General features: G+C 38.9%; 1 protein-coding gene across 1 annotated transcript in view; it reads right to left on the bottom strand.

Annotated features, from left to right (window-relative positions):
* Nucleotides 1-5,546: 5,546 nt before the first annotated feature.
* TES (testin LIM domain protein) overlaps nt 5,547-17,483 on the bottom strand; it is a 33,805-nt gene continuing 21,868 nt past the window's right edge. The window contains exons 4-7 of the mRNA XM_074901557.1: nt 12,371-12,706; nt 8,855-9,070; nt 8,158-8,316; nt 5,547-6,950 (exon numbers count right to left, since the gene is read on the bottom strand). Coding sequence (XP_074757658.1) covers nt 6,759-6,950; nt 8,158-8,316; nt 8,855-9,070; nt 12,371-12,706 — 903 coding nt within the window. The 3' untranslated portion in view covers nt 5,547-6,758. The remainder of the gene's footprint in view (nt 6,951-8,157; nt 8,317-8,854; nt 9,071-12,370; nt 12,707-17,483) is intronic.

Genomic DNA, 17,483 nt, shown 5'->3' with positions numbered 1-17,483 from the left:
GTGAGTCAAAATTATTCCAAAGTGCCTCCATGATTCAGAATTATGTCCTCTGGCTTATTCACTTTTTTGCACCCTTTTTTCATTCTACTCATGTTCATCCTAAAATACCTCCCTCCCCTGTGCCTCCTCCTCCTATCAAATGAATGATTATGCTGTTTTCCACTCCTGCACAGCCTTCTGGAGTTACAGCCCTCTCCTCAGCTCATTCCTTTCTTAAAACCTTCAGAACACTTCTATTTCAGCTCTAAACTTGGTTTTTGTTTTGTTTTTGTTTTTTTTTTTTTTTTTCTTTTTTCTGCACAGTATTTCCCAGGGTCTTGTCTTGTGGGTGCAGCACATGTGCTCAGCGTAGCACAGACGGCATCTGCTGGGTAACTGAAGAACATCATGTGGCTGCTCTGAGTATTTCAGTTACTGCAAAAAAAAATCAAGTCTTGATTCATGTGAACAATTTGTCCAGGGTGACCAATAAATACTCTTGATATTTTACTGCAATGCTACATTTTTTTAACAAATAAAAAGTTAACAAATATATGAAGTTTGATTAGTTTCTTTATGAACTGGGTGCAAAATTTTTCTACAACAATGCTAGTCTTGAAGCCAAATTTGAACAATGCTGGGCTTATTCTGTAGCAGAAACATCCTCTTATTTGGGTCATTTTTCACTTGCTTAGGGGGAAGGCAATGGGGGAAACTCTGATCTGTTACATTTTGTTGTGATTGCTCATAACAACCACAAAAAAAGCATTGCTGCTCTGGTGGTGGCACAGCAAAGCAGATACTGCTTAGGTGGTCAACAGAGTGCAAGGTAAAAAATATCTATCTCATTTTTTTTTTTTTGATTTAAGCGGTGAACACAGCATTGCAATCTACAATCTGAGCCTAGTCCTGGTTATTAACTACCCAGTTATTAAGTACCATTCTTAAGCCTTATACTTATTTATTTGCTGAAGGATTAAGTAAAGGCATACCCAGAAGGTCCTGGGCTGTAGACTTTTTTGGACTTAGCACTTTGAAACAATAGGGTAGTAGATGTAATACATGAATGCTGATGATCAGTTACAGCCTTTGTAAATGTAGTCTCCAAATTTATACCGTTAGCAAGCAGCTATTTGCAAGACAAAAATCACCAAATCTACTTCTGTGATCCTACTCACTGCTGAATGCTAATGGCATAGGCATATGCCATTATGCACAGCTAACATTCAAAATCACACATTGGCTGACTCATGTGTCGTTTAGGTTGACTATGACGTTCTTAATTGCCATGGCCTACCTCCAAAAGCTGGCGTAAAGAGTGCCTGTTCAGAGGTGACACTACAGCTTGATGGTTGGGACATTCTTCCAGAAGGCGCAAGGCAGAATTTTTACCTGAAATGCTTGAGGGTAACCTTGAATCCAGACCTCCCACTTCTGGAAGCAAATGCTTCACTCATCCAGATACAAAGGAAGGTGAACACATGCTCCTTGTGTTCCACACAGAAAACTGTAATGAAAATAATCTTTGTGCTCAATGGAGTATGGCAGGTATATGGGCAGCATGCCTTATACCACCCGTTGGACTGGGTTCCTGTCAGTTCTGGGATAAAATGGGGCACTCTACAGTCCTGACACATGAAGAGGTGTGGAGGCCTAGCAAAAGATTTTCTATTGGCCTGTCACATCCTTTTCCATCATACACAAAAGCATTCATATATACTGATGTTAGTCACACTGGAATCTTCTCTTAGTGTTTTGCTTGGGCTGGGAAAGGACACCCCACTGGCACCAGTGGACTGATCTTGTGGAGGTGATTTTTATGACTTTTTGCTGTCACAAGGTATGGGGCTCTGCTGTGGTGGGAAAGCACACCCAGAACCCAAGGATATCATACAGGAATTCTCAAATTTTTGAACTGCTGCGTCCTCATACTAGCTCCTTTCATCTGTTCTTACAGGACAGCCATTGTGCCCCTATTCCTTGGAGAGCCTGCTGCTAGTTGAACTGTTAATACTTTCCTGGACTGCCAGCCTCCTCTTTGCCACTCATTGCTAGATCTATCATCCCAAACCCATGCTAAACTTGGCAGAGGTTGTTAAACCAAGCATTACCATCCTGCCACCCCTGCCTCACCAGTTCTGGAAATGTATAGGCTAGAGCTTCCAGGCACCTCAACTTATATAAATAGTTTTGTGCTAATGGTCATTATGTCAACAGATAATTTTGCTTCACATCAACTGTGTTTTGTAACCCTCAAAACCTAGGATTTGCAAGAAAAGGGGAAGTTGCAGTGTTGATTGCTCATTAGCTTGTATTTTAAGACACAGACATTAGATTTCCAGAGGTAAAAACAGAAATTAAAAGCTGCTTAAAGTATGTTTTTCTTTTCTTTTTAGGATATGTATAACCATAGTAAATTTAAGATGCAATCCTAATCTCAATGAAAGTTACAGGTTATTCCTACAATGTATAAATATTTGTTACTAATTCAAAGATGCATTTATTTAGCTTCATTCTTCTAAAGTTTTTGCAAAGCCTTTGCCAGCCTGGACTTTACAGACCCACAGGATAATCCTTCCTTAAATAAAAGGCAATACTGTATATTCTGATTATATAATGGTAGTTAGTAGTGGTCTCATGAAATCCAAAGCTAATGGCATCTGTATGCTAAGGTGTCCTCCAAAATACCATCCTATATAGAACTGAATTGGCCTTGACTTTACCTCTTCCCAGAGAAAGGAAATATTTTGCCTGGAGTTCACATCAAATGTGTTTTTGTAGCAGCAAGTCATGAATTAAATAATAAATAAAACCTTTTGCTTCGTACCATAAGAGTTACAATGGTGTTACCACTTTTTCCTCATCTAGACTGTAAAGACTCCAATTAATACACTAATATTTGGAATGACATATACAAGTGAGTTTTACTACATGAAGGGATTAAAAAAAAAGATTAAAATGTAAGTGTGCTAAAAGCCTGTCATGTGCATAAACATCCATATCTCCTGGAAAGCAGTGGGAAATATGCATACTCAGAGTGCCACAGACCTTCTTTGCTCTCGAGTATGGAAGAGGCTGTGTTGCAATGCTTGTGCAATGGGCCTCCTGGGTGCCTGAGCTATGCAGTCAACCAGCAGGTAACACCTAGATGCTCCAGTCAAGGTTATCAACAGGTTAAGTGAAGCAAGATTTACCAATAATCTCAACATTATCTGTAATTTTGAGGCACTAGGCAAATTTCAGAATTTCAGGGAATGTTAGATGCATGAATGGAGAGAAACCTGGTAATTTTAAGGGTTCTTTGAAAAGGCTGACTGCTGCTGCCATATGGAAAAGAAAAATCAAGTTACCAGATGTCCCAATTAGGTCAGTGACAGGATGGTCTCTTTGGTTCCCTCAGGTGCACTTTTGGTGCTTAAGCTGCATCCCACTTTCGTTTAACCCCTATTGTTAAGTTGTTCTACGGTATAACCCTACTTACTCTTCATGTCCAGTTGCTAAAAACACAACTCTACTCTAAAAACTTTAAAATTTGAGTCACAATACCCAACATTGTCACAGTAGTCATGTAAAATGCAACACAGAACATAGAGGTAACACAGGCAGAAAGCTACATCCTGAAGGTAAATTTGGGCTTTTCCTCCTCACACACGCTAATAGTGGCAAGGCCAAACTTGTCTTCTTTTGAGAATCTTTGTCTTCATTTGGTGCTTAACATACGAAGAGTTAAAATCAAGTATGTCACTCTGGCAGTAGCACGATAAATAGAGCTGGCTAAGTGCTTCTTCAGGCTGTTTCTTACAGTCTATTAACTATTTCTGAAGAGTGTGTTGTTATAATGAGTGTTTATAAGGCTTTCTTACCAACAAAATTCTACTCTTAAGCATAGAACTTCAACTTTCATACTTCTGAGTTCAAAATTTCATCTGCAAAGTTTGTACTTTGACTGAAGTATGCAAAAGCTTCCAGATTCTATTATTAGCTTACTAAGATAAATAGATCCAAATGGACCTCCATGGTAAAATAGGAAAAAAATACATGAGGAAAAAACACCAACACTTAACTGCCAATATTTTTAAGGCAGTGACAAAATAGAAGCTCCTTAATACTTATTTTCAAGCTCCAGTATCTTGACATATCTTTCAGCTAACACAAAATGCATTATCTTCAGGAACATAAATTCCTTCCTAGATCATTACAAGAACTGTTTAGCAGTCCTAATCATCTCCTGATCTATTGTGTAGTCACACAGCAGTATCTGTGTCCCCCCTGTATCTTCTGCACATTACACTTGACCTTCCTATGACATGATCCTTTCCAGTTACTGCATGGGCATAGATTAAATTTTGGCTACCCTGTAGCAGAAACACATAGATACATCAGGTTCCAGGGAAGAGAGCCAGAAAAGATCAAGCAGGCAAGGGAGGATTCTCAAGAAGAGAGCTAGGTAAAGGACAGTAAGTCAGCATGCTTGAGAATAGGCATGGAAAAAGACAGTCCCAGATGGTGATGGACTATTGAAATGTTTGGTTTGGTATGAATTTCCTTAGCAATTCTGTCTTGATGGAATAAGTAACATCCTGAGGTAGTGCCTGCTCATCCTTTTAAATGAAGGTTATACAATAATAACGTTTAACAAACAAAACTGCACAGAACAAGATTTAAAGTGAAAAGTAAGACTGCCATTAGTACAACTAAGGAGAAATAAAGCTCTTATATTGGGTGGCAAAGGAAGTGAAGGAGAAGTTGCACAACAGCTTTTCAGAAAGAGTTCTTCATAAGGATCAGCTGCATCTTCTAGAATAAATGTTAGTGAGTGGGTGAGAACAGGTACACTCAAGACAAACAAAACTCAGGCACTGTTAAGCCATCTTACAATCATTAAATAAGACCTCATCCCACCACCCAAATGGCATACCCACAGCATGTCGTGCTACAGATCAAAGAGCACTTAAATCTTATCCTACTGAAGGATCCTGGTTTTCCTTGGTTTAAAACTGCAAATCTGGCATGAATACAGCCCCATTGGTATGAGCTGAAAGACATACATTATTTTGTACATCCTGAGGATCCCTGAGAAAAGCTGTACAGGCTTCCAGAACATGGACCTATAGTTTGCATCTTGATACAGACAACATATGAACTATGTATCTCACACCAGTGTCTTATTTTTGCAGTACTCAAAGGATCACAATGCACTTTATTTTCTCAGCACATTAGCTCACCTGTGTGAATTCAAAACTTCCTATGCTGTGTCCTAAAATATACTTAAGGCCACAGTTTATGTGAACAAAAAGTAAATTCACACAAAGTTCTGGAGTTGTGTATTTGTTGGAACAATACTCATTGTTTTACACCTATAAGCACACAATATTATATAAGACAGTAAGCACTTTACAGTAATACAGGTCTTAAATTTTTTTTGGAAATAAAGTCAAAGCTGGAGAGAAGAATGGAAACATTTCCCCTCCTCTTTGCCTCCCCTAAAGGGGATTCATCAAGACCACAATTAGTACACAAGTCAAGTGAACAACACTAATTTTTATTTGTAAGTGTTACAACACAGCCACCACAAAACTTGAAAGACCTGAACAAAAGAATTGCATAGATTTAAAAAAAATATTTCTTTTTTTTAGGCCAAAGACTCTCCATTCAGTGTTTGGCACAAAGATAGCTAATAAGTTTCACTGTAGATCTGTAATTCTTAAGAAAGAGAACAACACATTTGGTTTATCTACTATGCAAAGCTAATATACAGCTGTGATTTTTTTCACTCAAATACTGGAAGTCTTCTGGGAAAGACTTCTTCGTGCTTTGGTTAAGAACTTACAAATCAAAAGCCTAAGTGTGATCCTTTTACAGAATTACATTCCTGGAAATGCATACAGTATTGTGTGCCACACCCCTCTGATAGAAGGCACAATTTATGAAAAGAACATTCATGAAAAAACAGAAGCCAGTTCTGAAAGGATAAGTGACACCCACTAATGCTGTGGATTTTTAATTTTTTTTTTTAAATCTGGGCAAGACCTCCTCTTATAATTTCTTCACTTCCCTACCCCCAAAAAATCCGTAAAGTAACTTCAATATTCATAAAATGAAAACTTTTCCAGGCACAAACAATTGTAAGAAAGAGAAACATGAGCCAATACAGTTTTCTATTGGTGCAGAGTTACTTTACAAATGAATGTGAGAGTAATCACTATCCCTCAAGAAGCCATGTGTCAGCAAGCAGCAAGTGGTTACAGGCAACTTTTTTTTTAAGCTTCATTTTCCCTGCAGACTTGAGGTCTAGACAACAAAACTGTATGTGGCAGTAAAGCTGATCATTTTGTCTAAAGTGCTTGATGAAAGCAGGGAAACTATAAAAATGATAAATTAGTGAGACCAAAAGTGAAAGAGTTACATTTATCATACAAAACAAGAAAAATTGGAGCGTTTTCACATTTTCTTCTTCCATTAGACAAGATATAGCAAAAAGATCCTTCACAATGAACAGCTCCCTTAAAGTGTAGATAGTTCATTACACATTTTCTCTTGCATTTCTGGATACAAAGTAATTTGACTTAAGACTCAGGAACAATATTCCAAAAAGGAAAGTATTATTATGACTCAGAAATGAAGATTACATAGCAAGTTTTAGTTGGTAAAAAAAAATCTTTGGGAAAATGCTATTTAATACTTCCAATAACTTCAAATGCCCCAATACTATACATTTTACAGTAGAAATGCAAGAGCCTTTGGAACGCAGCAATGCTTGGTTCTGTGCATGTCTTCTCTTAAGACATCATCTTTTTCTTACATTCCACTGAGCAAAAGACCATCCCTTCCACCGGCATGAACTTCTGGCCAATTAGACACTTGCTGCAACAGGAACACAAGAAGCATTCCTGCGTAGCATGCCAGTTGAAGTTGTTGTATGTCACACGCTGAACTTCTGGATCTATAGCATTATGACAGCCTTGGCAGATCTGTTTAGAAACAAAATGACACTGAAATGAAGCATACACATCCTCTCTACAACTCCAATAAAAGCTGGAATTCTTATATGTTTTTGGAAAAGAGAGGCAGGTGTTAGAAGAAGCCTTTGAAATAAGTCTCCAGTTTTTGATTTTCCTTTATTTTAAAGAAGAGATTCCAATCATAATGCAATCGAGGACCCAAAACAAAATAATAAAATGCACAAAAATTAGTTGCTGCTGGGGCTAAACTTAGACAGTTATGATGGTTAGGATTTCCCAGTGCCCAAATAATGTTAAAAACTTGTGCCAAACAGCAGGGATCTTCATATATTAACCCATACAGTTCAAAAGATTAGTTACAAATCTTCCTGTGCAGCTGTAAAGCAATACCAAAGAACTAAAGATTACTAGAAAGTCTTGGATGTAATTCATCTTAAAATCTGGTTGCCAAAAATTATCATTTGGATCTCAAGGGAGATTATGTTTTAAGAGGAAAAAAGCCTCTCCAAAAGATAATTCCTCACACCTACCTCAGAAGATTATTAACTGCCAGCTGGAGATAACAGTTTTTCCCTCCATTAACTATATAAAACAGTCTAGATGCACATTAGCCTGAACTCCCAACTAACAGCTAGTTCATTGGTAGATATGAATGGGACCATCATCTCAAATCAGACTTCCTAGGAATCAAGAACTACCATCTTTTCTCAAACTTCTAGCTTTATCCTGTCAGTCGCTCTCCTTTATAACTCATGGGGTTAGAAATACAAAGAAACAAAGTAGCTAGATTGCAGTTGCAACTACAGGCTTTTAGCAGAACAGCTGAAGCTGAATCCCACTGGTCACAATGAACTATGATTGACACAAAATAAATGTTTAGCAGCATTGCTCATCTTCACCTACCTTCCTCCTCTTGCTACAAAATCCTGCTTCACCACTGGCAAAGTTAACGGTATTTTCAGAACAGCCTCCTCTCTCGCCAGTGGCATTTGTTGTCAATTCGAATTGACAAAATACCTGTCTGCTTTTAAGGTTGGTTGTTTTGGGGGTTTTTTTGTTTTTTTTTTTTCAAAGGGAAAAAGATGATCGACTTGAGCCTAAACTTGCATTCAGTTTATAGTCATATACTCCCACACTGGAAGAAAGTAAGAGTTTCAAGCTCTGTAAATGTATGTGCCCTTCTTTCACAGCACCAACACGTCTGTAAGGAACTTACTGCAGCATGGTTCTTCACATAGCAGGGTTTGCAGACTGGCTTGTCATTCACCATTACATAGATTTCCCCAGCCAAAACACAATCACAGTCAAAACAGCAGAAGTGTTTCAGGTGCCAGTTTTGACCTTCTGCTTGAGTATATTCATTGCTGAATATCAACTATTAGGAAGATAGAAACAAATATTAATATATGCATTTGAATAAAGACATCCGCAGGATGTTTCATAATTTCCAAGGAACTCCTGATGATTCCAGAGTCTCAAATTATTTCAACAACAAAATGAATGCATTCACTTGTTTGATTGTTTCCCAGAAGCTTCCATTTCATTTATTGAATCAATAGATGCCAAAGACACCAGGCAGGCTGCTCTCTGTATGCTGCACAAGGTGTAATTTAGTAAGGCGCTCCCCCTAGTGACCCTTCATGGGGAAACAACTGCGTAACTGGGTCTGCACAAAAATTTGCACTCATGTATTACATCCTATGTCCCTCTAGACTGCACAAAATCCCCATCAAATCTAAAGCAAACTATGGATCTTCCTGAATGTGGAGTGTCCATATCAGTGTCAGTTCCTCGCAACTACAAGTAGCTAAAACTGGTGAAGTACATCATCTCCCTGCACTTATGTGATTACTAAAAATCTTCTCAGGGGAGCAAACCTGTGTGCCAAAACAAAGGACTAAGATATTTCCTACCTCATCACATCCAGCACAGCGGGGTTTTTCGCTATCACAGTAATGTCTTCCACAGTACAGGTTACCATTCTTCCAGAAATAGATCATATCTACTAGAAGTTCACTGCAGGTGCAACAGACAAAACAAGCTGGGTGCCACAATTTGTCATACCCAGCACGTTCTGCGTAGACAGCTGGGTCACCTTCTTTCATGTTCAGTTTGCAGCGATAGCAGGACTGAAAAGAGGTTATTACCAAGTTAAGTATGTTTTTGAAGAGGTACATTTATAACAATTACATAGTACTGACATTTAATAAATACCACCTTCCCAGACTGAAATGAAAGCATTAGTTTAGTCCCATGACCAGATAGTGGTGTGACATGATGCCACAGGTACAGGTTTAACTAAACAATTCAAGGTGATGCACATTCTACTAACATAGCGCTAGGGCTACTTAAATGGATTATTATTTTTTGCCATATTCACATTCTTGCAACTACAGTCCGGTTCTTAAAAAAAACCCAACAAGCAATTAGAATTAATTTTATAAGCCTCACATACTCGTGAATAAAGAGCCTCCAAAACTAACTAGACTACGACTAGAACACACTAGAAATGGATATACTTATAGGTCATGACAAGGTCAAGACATATCTGCATCACTAGTAACAAAAAAAAAAAAAATTGTTAATGTTTCAAACTGATCCCGTTTAAAGCTGTGTTCTAGGGATGCTAGTTACTAATGGCTGCTGTCCAACAGTTAGTGATTAATCTTAGGATGGGGAGAGTGATTATCAAAAAGGAACTACAAAGTTTATGAACGCAGCAGCTACACCACAAATATATAGTTCCAGAAAGTTCAGTCAGTCTTCTGCCCTATACCTGCTTACAGAGGTGGCTTTGTCATCCAGTCAAAAAACACACATGGTTTATGTTACTGAAACAAAAATTTTTATCTACAGTTTAATCACCAGTTTGGCATTTCCTGCACTCCAGTTGGTCTGTGGACTGGGCTGAACAGCCTGGGAAGGTTTCCTCTATGATTCACATCACTACAAGCCCAGCCACAAATGGCTTTTTCACTTGTGTATGTGCATATGTATAAAAAAGCCCAAACATATATAAAGTGTCTCGGCTGTAAAGCACATTGATCAGATCCCCACACTTGTTTCATACAAGCAATTTCAAAATACACATAGAAAGACATCAAAAGGGGAGAAAGAACAGTTTGGAACAGAGTGAAAGAGGAACTAACGAAAGGGAAAGTTTAAATATATATGCATATAAAGCTTTTTGCCTCTTTCTACTTCAGACCTCATACTCCAAGAGGAGTCAGATTGGAAGGTTTAGTAGTTGGACCCAGATGAGGGCAAGGCATTTATCTACCATATTCAGCATCCCCAGCCTAGGTGGTTAGAAGGTGCATAAAGAGATCTGCTCCTTTACAAGATGAAAATACGCTGAATATCCATTTTTCTGTTTTTCAGCTTTCAGCCATGGTGAAATGCATTTATTTTTTTTAAACACAGAGGCAATTATTATAGATATATTTACATTAATAGTGGAGAGCTCATTGTTTGCATTTTGTTGTTTTTAAATGAGTTTTAAAAGAATTGCAATCCATTCCTGTAATTAAAATCAATTTTTCAAGAGATTACATTTACCACAGCTACAGGAATACATGCTTTCAGACTTAGTCTGAAAGACAACATACATGAAAATTTGGAGAGCAAAGATGCAGAACTAATGGATAGAAAAAAGTGTAGACAAGGACGGCAATTCTTCTGCAAGGTATTTAAAGCTCTTCTCTGTATTGGTTTATTTTGAACTGTTAAAAAAAAAAGGAAGTTTAGATAATGCTACGACATGTAGCTGATACTAAGTCACACTGTAGAAATCAGAAAAAACCCCGTAAAAATAAATATATATTTAAATCCTGACTATTTGGCCCAGGGTAAACTCAGTACCTAACAATAGATAAGCAACTGACATGTTAACTTACACTACGAAATACTTCGAAGTCTCTTTCTAAATCACTGCCCACAGTGATGAGACATGCCTGGCTCAAACAGTAGGACGTATACTCAGGTACTTGGAAGTGATCAGTAGATGTAACGTAAAAATGAAGCAGCTTTAGATAAAATTATTCAAGATGTCAGAGTGCCTCCTGCCCTTGACTTGATGTATTCCAAGCCAGTTAGCCAACAGGGTACAACAGAAGATGTGTATTCCTGTAGGTCTCTTTCAAGGAGACAGGCAAAGAATTGCTGTGGTGAAACTAGAGTAACTCAGCAGAAGAGGCTGAGTTAAGACAAAATGACAGCAACCCAATCAAGACATGAAAAATTAACTTCTTAGTATCTTAGAATCTCCATGACTAGATAATGGCAAAAATAACTGAATACTTAATTTTAGAAAGTAGCTACAGGTAACCAAATGGCACAGCATATGTGTGATAAAAGCAAGTGGCCATGTTCAAAGCTAAAACTTAAGTGTTGGGTTTATATTCCATACGAATTACATCAAAAGTAATACACTGTTAGTTTAAAACACAAACAACAACAAAACCACACAGAAAAGCGCACCACAACCCCCAATAACACTGAAAGTCATATTCTACAACCATATTAACAAACTTTTATCTCCATCTAAAACTTGTATATTCATTTCCTATAAGTGACCTGGAGACAACTAAATTTTGGTATTCATACGTATAATAGCAACATTTCTGGAAAACAAGTTACAGGAGCTTTTGCCACTCTGAAATGAAGGTCTGTCTTCACTAAACGAACATAATGTTACTTCAGTAATCCTACCCCTATTTTGTTTTCATGATTGGTAGCAGAGACTTGCACAGCAGAAATTAGCAAGTCATGTCAGAAATACTTTATTAAGGCCATAGTTTTAGAAATATCAATCAAAACTGGGTAATTTTACACAGGTTACTTTTTGTTCTACTATTACAAGGCAGAAATCAGATGCCAAATAAAAAAAAAAATCCTTTTCTTGAATAAGAAAAGAAGGCTAGTCAAAACAGCCATTATACAGCTTGGCTTGTTGAACATGGATGGGAGAGGTGTTACTTTATTATTTCTTAGTTTCTTTTAATTTTAAACAGAATTTGTTAAGTGGATAATTTTGGTGCTCTTCCAAGAAAGAGGAGGAGACAGGCTTCTAAAATTAAACTAAACTCTTCAAGAGGAGAAAAGTGAAGCCATTAGTTCATAAGACTACACAAATTTCTTGATTATTCTGTGAAAGCCACCCTGCTATACTAGATCTCCAAACTAACATGTTTTTGCAACAAGGATGAAAAGGTCCCCTAGGAAGTTATTTGCTGCAATGCCCTAAATATTGTCAGAAACCAGGGTTCTGTGCAGACAATCACAATGTTTTACAGTTCCCCTTCTTTCTTTCCCTCCCCAGATATTCACTATTTCAAGTTAATAAACAAGTTAACTGGGTTAAAATGACTAAAGAGACTACTCGGATAGCAATATACCTTCTTGTTTTATCCTTCTTTTCTTTTACTTACATACTGAGATGCCTTCTGATCTGGGGACTTGTCCTCCATCGCTCCTACAGCAGCTGAAGTGCCTCTGTCGCCACTGTTCAAGTGATTCTTGTCAGTAGCTCTTGTTTCCACTTCACCAGGGAGCTTGACATCTCCTACGCCGAGCGCCTCATTTTTGTACTTCTTCACAAATTGTTCCATCTGCTTAACCTCATTGGGGGAGAGCTCGTGGCATTTTGAAGGATCCTGATCGTGAGCAGGCAGCTGCTTAGCCAACTGCTTCTTCCTGTACTGTGCGCCTTCCGAGCCAGCGACAGGCTGCTTCTCCTTTGGTAGCATCTGCATATACTGTCTAGCCTGAACCAGGAGGAATTAAGATATCAGATGTCACTTCAAATATAGACCCATCCTTTTAAGCAAACACACAACTAAAATCATCTCTACTGTTCTTAGTGACAGTCAAATTTGTCAAAAACAAGGTTCTTTCTATAAACATGGAAACACAGTAGATGGAGATAAAATACAGCAGATGCATTAATTGGCTTCTTCCCAGAGTAAGAGACAGGCTTCCTTTTAAGTCTTTTACAACACGCAGAATAGAGTTACTACTTCTCAGAGTAAATAATAACATTTATAGAGCACATCGTCTCTTCAAAGCTATCTAAAAATACTGATCATCAGTATAGCTTTAAAAAAGTAGTAACTGCAATAGTCTGTCTGGGGCACAAAGTCCATTGCAGAAATAATTCCTGGTAAATAAAGGAAAAAAGCTCTAGTTTTAATAATGCAAAGACAAGCCTAAAAATCAAAGTGGTAGCTGAATGTTAAGTAACAGTGCTTTAAATGCACAAGTTTTGATTAATTCACTGAAAAGGGTATTTTGAAAAGTAGGTCACAGATAATGTAATTCCAGCATGGATCACACAACTACTGCAGTACAGTAAATTAGCAATCAAAGTTTGAAAACTGAAACAAAATCCTCAGAAGGCTATCTACCATCTCATCTACTTCAGCTGAAAACGTACTGCAAGAGAATTGTTCTTTCAGATGTTGACACTGACCTTGTTCTTACCATATACAGTAAAAGCTATACGCAGGACTATGTGTTCCCCTTAATTTTAAACCACGACATAAATTATTGGAGCACTGGTTTTTCCTTTTTTGCTTTTAAGCCCACACTCTGTGGCAGGTGCACCTGCACGATGAAAATGGGGCTTTCTGGCTGCTGAAATGTAGCACCTGTTGATTTCCTTTTTCAGTGCTCTTGTTCTCAGGGCTTTACAGTAACTGGAGTCCTCAGGGCTGATACTGACCACAGATCAGGTTTGGCTCGGGTATAAATGGAGTCCCCTGGAGCAGTGGGGCCATGGTTGAGGACTCTCCCCTTGGGTCAGGATGCCACCCAAGGAAATTCCTTAAGCTTTCCTCTACAAGTTGGGATGCTATCCTAAAAAATTCTCTGAGGTTGAGAGCCCTCGTTTTTTTAGGTGAGTGATTGAGTGTTTTAGGCCATTGCTAAACCCTAGGAGTTTGTGCATTGATAGTTTTGTTCTCCTCTCACAGACATCTGAACCTGTTGCAGAGCACTGGTCAACTGTGTCGAAAATAAATTTTATTTTGATTATTATTTGCTTATTTGAGAGCTTCTGCAACACTTCAATTGGTGTAGTTGGCAGGATGTTGGTAGAGGAGTTCTTACAGAGGCATAGTTGTGTATCTTCTCCCCCAGGTGTACAATGGGTGAAGGAGAAGTGGTTTGATCTGGTAGCAGTTGTGAGAAAGTTGGAACAGAGCCCCAGAAGTTTTGGAGATTGGAGAAGTAAAGGAAACACATGCATCTTCTTAGGTACCTGTGTGATTCAGGTGCAAGATTACTTTGCAGTAGTGAAGAAAGATAATTTAGAAAAATGATTGGAAATTGATTGTTTAAGGATAGAATTGTTAAGAGAGAGAGAAGGTGGCTATTGGAACAAAAAACTGAATTTATGTTGGCATGAGAAAAAAAAAGTGCCAGTATTGTCCAGATTAAAAAATTAATTACAAGTGTAGACCTTGAGGAGTGGAATGAGGACATCTGATGAAAGTAGTTTGGATGAAAAAGAGGAATTGAAGGAAATAAATGTACAACCACTCATTCAAACAGAAAGGCATATGGGTCCACAAGGCAGGAACCCCTGAAACACTATCTGTATGAACTCCTGGACAGGACCTGAGTTTAGCAAACTTCACACTAAGTTTTTGTGTAACCAGGTGAAACTGAAAGAGAGTATTTGGGGAGGGTTTCTTTAAGGGTGTTGGGGTAGGTGGGAATCAAATTCTGTTGAGTGACAATGAGGTGGGAGGGTTCTGGAGTGTTTTTAAGTGACAGGCCAACAGGTAACCAGTCAATAACACCTTCAGAGGCTTACTGGCTGGGGGTGTAGACCCTAAGAAGGGGGAACCTATTACTGTCAAGGTGAAGGGACTGTCAGAATTGGCAGTGGGAGCACAAAAGGCTTCTTATATTCAGACAATGTATGAGAGGGAGCAGTATGGAATACTGACTGCTGCACTGGTGGGCCCCAGCCACCTTAGACCTCTTATTAGAGGGCTCCCAGATGCTTTAAAGATACATGTACAGTCCCTTATAGAAAGGGTGCAAAGGGCCACTGAACCAGCAGAACTCTCCAACCCCTTTTCTGCTTGTGTTAACATGGGTGGAAGCATTACATGACCTAGTTTCTTGTGGGCTTGAGATGGGATGGATTGACCCGGGTGGTGGCACAGACAGAAATTGGGAGGTTCAGAAGTCAGTCCGAAACTCCTCCCTGAGCAGTCTCCTTGCAGAAAGTTTGAACTGCCTAAGGATAGGTCCAGATCACCTTATGATCTAGGAAGGAATGATCTCTGGTGGAAGGCTTAGTACTGGGGGCACTACTGAAGGGAAAACCTGAGAACAAAAGGAAATGAAGGCAAACATGCTCCCTCAGGAAGAGGAATTTAAGCCTTCTGTGACATCAAGAGGGGAATCAAGAGAGTCAAAAAACTAGATGATGTGGTTTAGGGGTTAGGCCACCTACCCTGCATGGTGAATTCTACCAATGGTCTACTGACAAGAAGCCTTATCCCTGTGAGTCCCAGATGGGTAAGTTTCGAATTTATAACTGATCTAGGGACCCAAATCAGTATCTTAGACAACAATCCGCTGAGTTAGGATTTAAACCATGGAGGAAGATTATAAATGTGTGACATGTCCTACAGTGTGAATGCAGTTTTGGTTACCAAGGGAAAAGAGGATGACAGCTGTGGAGGCAGCTTTAAGCTCTTATAAGGGAAATATATTAGCACTTGATGTTTTGACAGGTAAACGGTGGTGTTTACTAGATAGCAGAGCATGAAGTTTTGGAGGTAGAGGGACAAGGGTAACTCATGTAAGGATTTTGTATGTTGCTCCTTTATTACTGCAATCTAAAGTAACCCATGTGTCTCTATCTATTGCCAACTGCTGTCAAACAGGGTATTTTACAGATATTTATGATCTCTCTTTTCTCAAGATCATGGTCATATGCATTCCCCTTATAATTCTCCAGTTTGGCCAGTCCATAAATCAGATGGGGGGTGGTGGCTAACAATGGATTATTAGAGACTGAATAGTAACGTCCCACCTTTAACAGGTGCTGTCCCAAATATAACACCAATAGTAACAGCAGAGGCAGCTGCTCATCCATGGATGACTCTTTAGGTGTTAAAGATAGATTTAAGTTAGGATTTTTTGATTCCCCCAAGGAAAAAGGATAAGTCTCAGTTTGTCTTTACTTGGGAACAGACACAATATACCTTTGATTCCCACAATATAAACATTTCCTCACTATTGCTTATAATGCTTTGGCCAAACTTCATGGTAGAAGTGCTGTCAGATGTCCATATGTATCAGTATATAGATGACAGTTTGGTTGGTGGAGATCCTAAAGAACTGGTAGGGCAAGTAGTTGAAACCATTTGGGACATCTTAACTAAGAATAGGCCCTCTAAATGTCAAGATCCTGGGAAATAAACTTTTTAGGAGCTTGGTGGGTGGCTTGAACAGTTGCAGTACCTGATGATACTCTGTCAGTTATTGAAAAGGGAAGAATTGTAGGTAATAAGGCAGATTTACAGCAGCTGCTAGGTATGTTGGGTTACTGGAGAAAGCATATACAAAGGTTTTTGGTGACTGATCATCTTTTGTGATCTGCTTTGGAAAAAACAGAGTGAGGTTAGACTTTAAAATATTGGGGGTCTCTGGCTGTAAAGGACAAACTTAAGACCTATTGGAGATTGGGGCCCTTACTCCCACAGGATGCATTGGGGGGAATGGGGATTTGCAGAATATGCCTCCAGCTATTGAGGTGTGTTTCAGAAGGGACTGTGGGGTCCAGCTAGGTCTTTGCTATTTTCTTCTGCTTCATTTAAGGAAACTGAGCAGCAGTATTCAGAGTGGGAAAAAGGGGCTTCTCTCAGTTAGTAGGGCAGTTAAGGAAGCAGAGAGGTTATACACCACACAGGATATTGTTGTACAAGGCCCCTTCCTCCTTTTAAATTTGATTAAGGGATCACCTCCTTGTGAAAGGGTAGCCCAGAAGGCCACAGTATATAAGTGGTATGCTTATTTAGAGAGAGTTAGTTACTGCAATTAAGAGAGGGTCCAGTTAAAGTCTCCAAACTCCAACAGGCTATAAATCCAGATTTGGTTTTGTTAGGCCACCCCTATAAACCTTCTCCCATCAAGGAGGCACCTGAATTGATTAGATTCAGATACACAAAGATAGTGGTTTACTGATGCATCTGCCTGCTGAGTGGGATTAAAATTGCAGTATAAAGCAGTAGGTTTGGAAATCGGTACCAGTAAAACAGAGGAGGGAGAGGTAGTGCACAGGTGGGAGAACTGCATGCTCTTTCACTGGCAGCAGAGAATAGTGCCACTGATTTATACTGACTCCCATGCAACTTTATAAGGGTGCTACAGACTGGATCTGCCAATGGGAATCTAATCAGTGGGAAGTGGGCTGTACAATTTTTGGAGAGCTGAGGATTGGCAACACTTGCTAGAAATAGGTAGATCACAACCCCTAAAGGTGGGGTGGGTAAAGGGCCATGCAAGAAACAAGACCCCTAC

The sequence above is a fragment of the Athene noctua genome, chromosome 3 (assembly GCF_965140245.1).
Source record: "Athene noctua chromosome 3, bAthNoc1.hap1.1, whole genome shotgun sequence".
Classification (NCBI taxonomy): domain Eukaryota; kingdom Metazoa; phylum Chordata; class Aves; order Strigiformes; family Strigidae; genus Athene; species Athene noctua.
The sequence above is the reverse complement of the archived record's forward strand: the minus strand, read 5'-3'. Positions and strand labels throughout refer to the sequence as shown.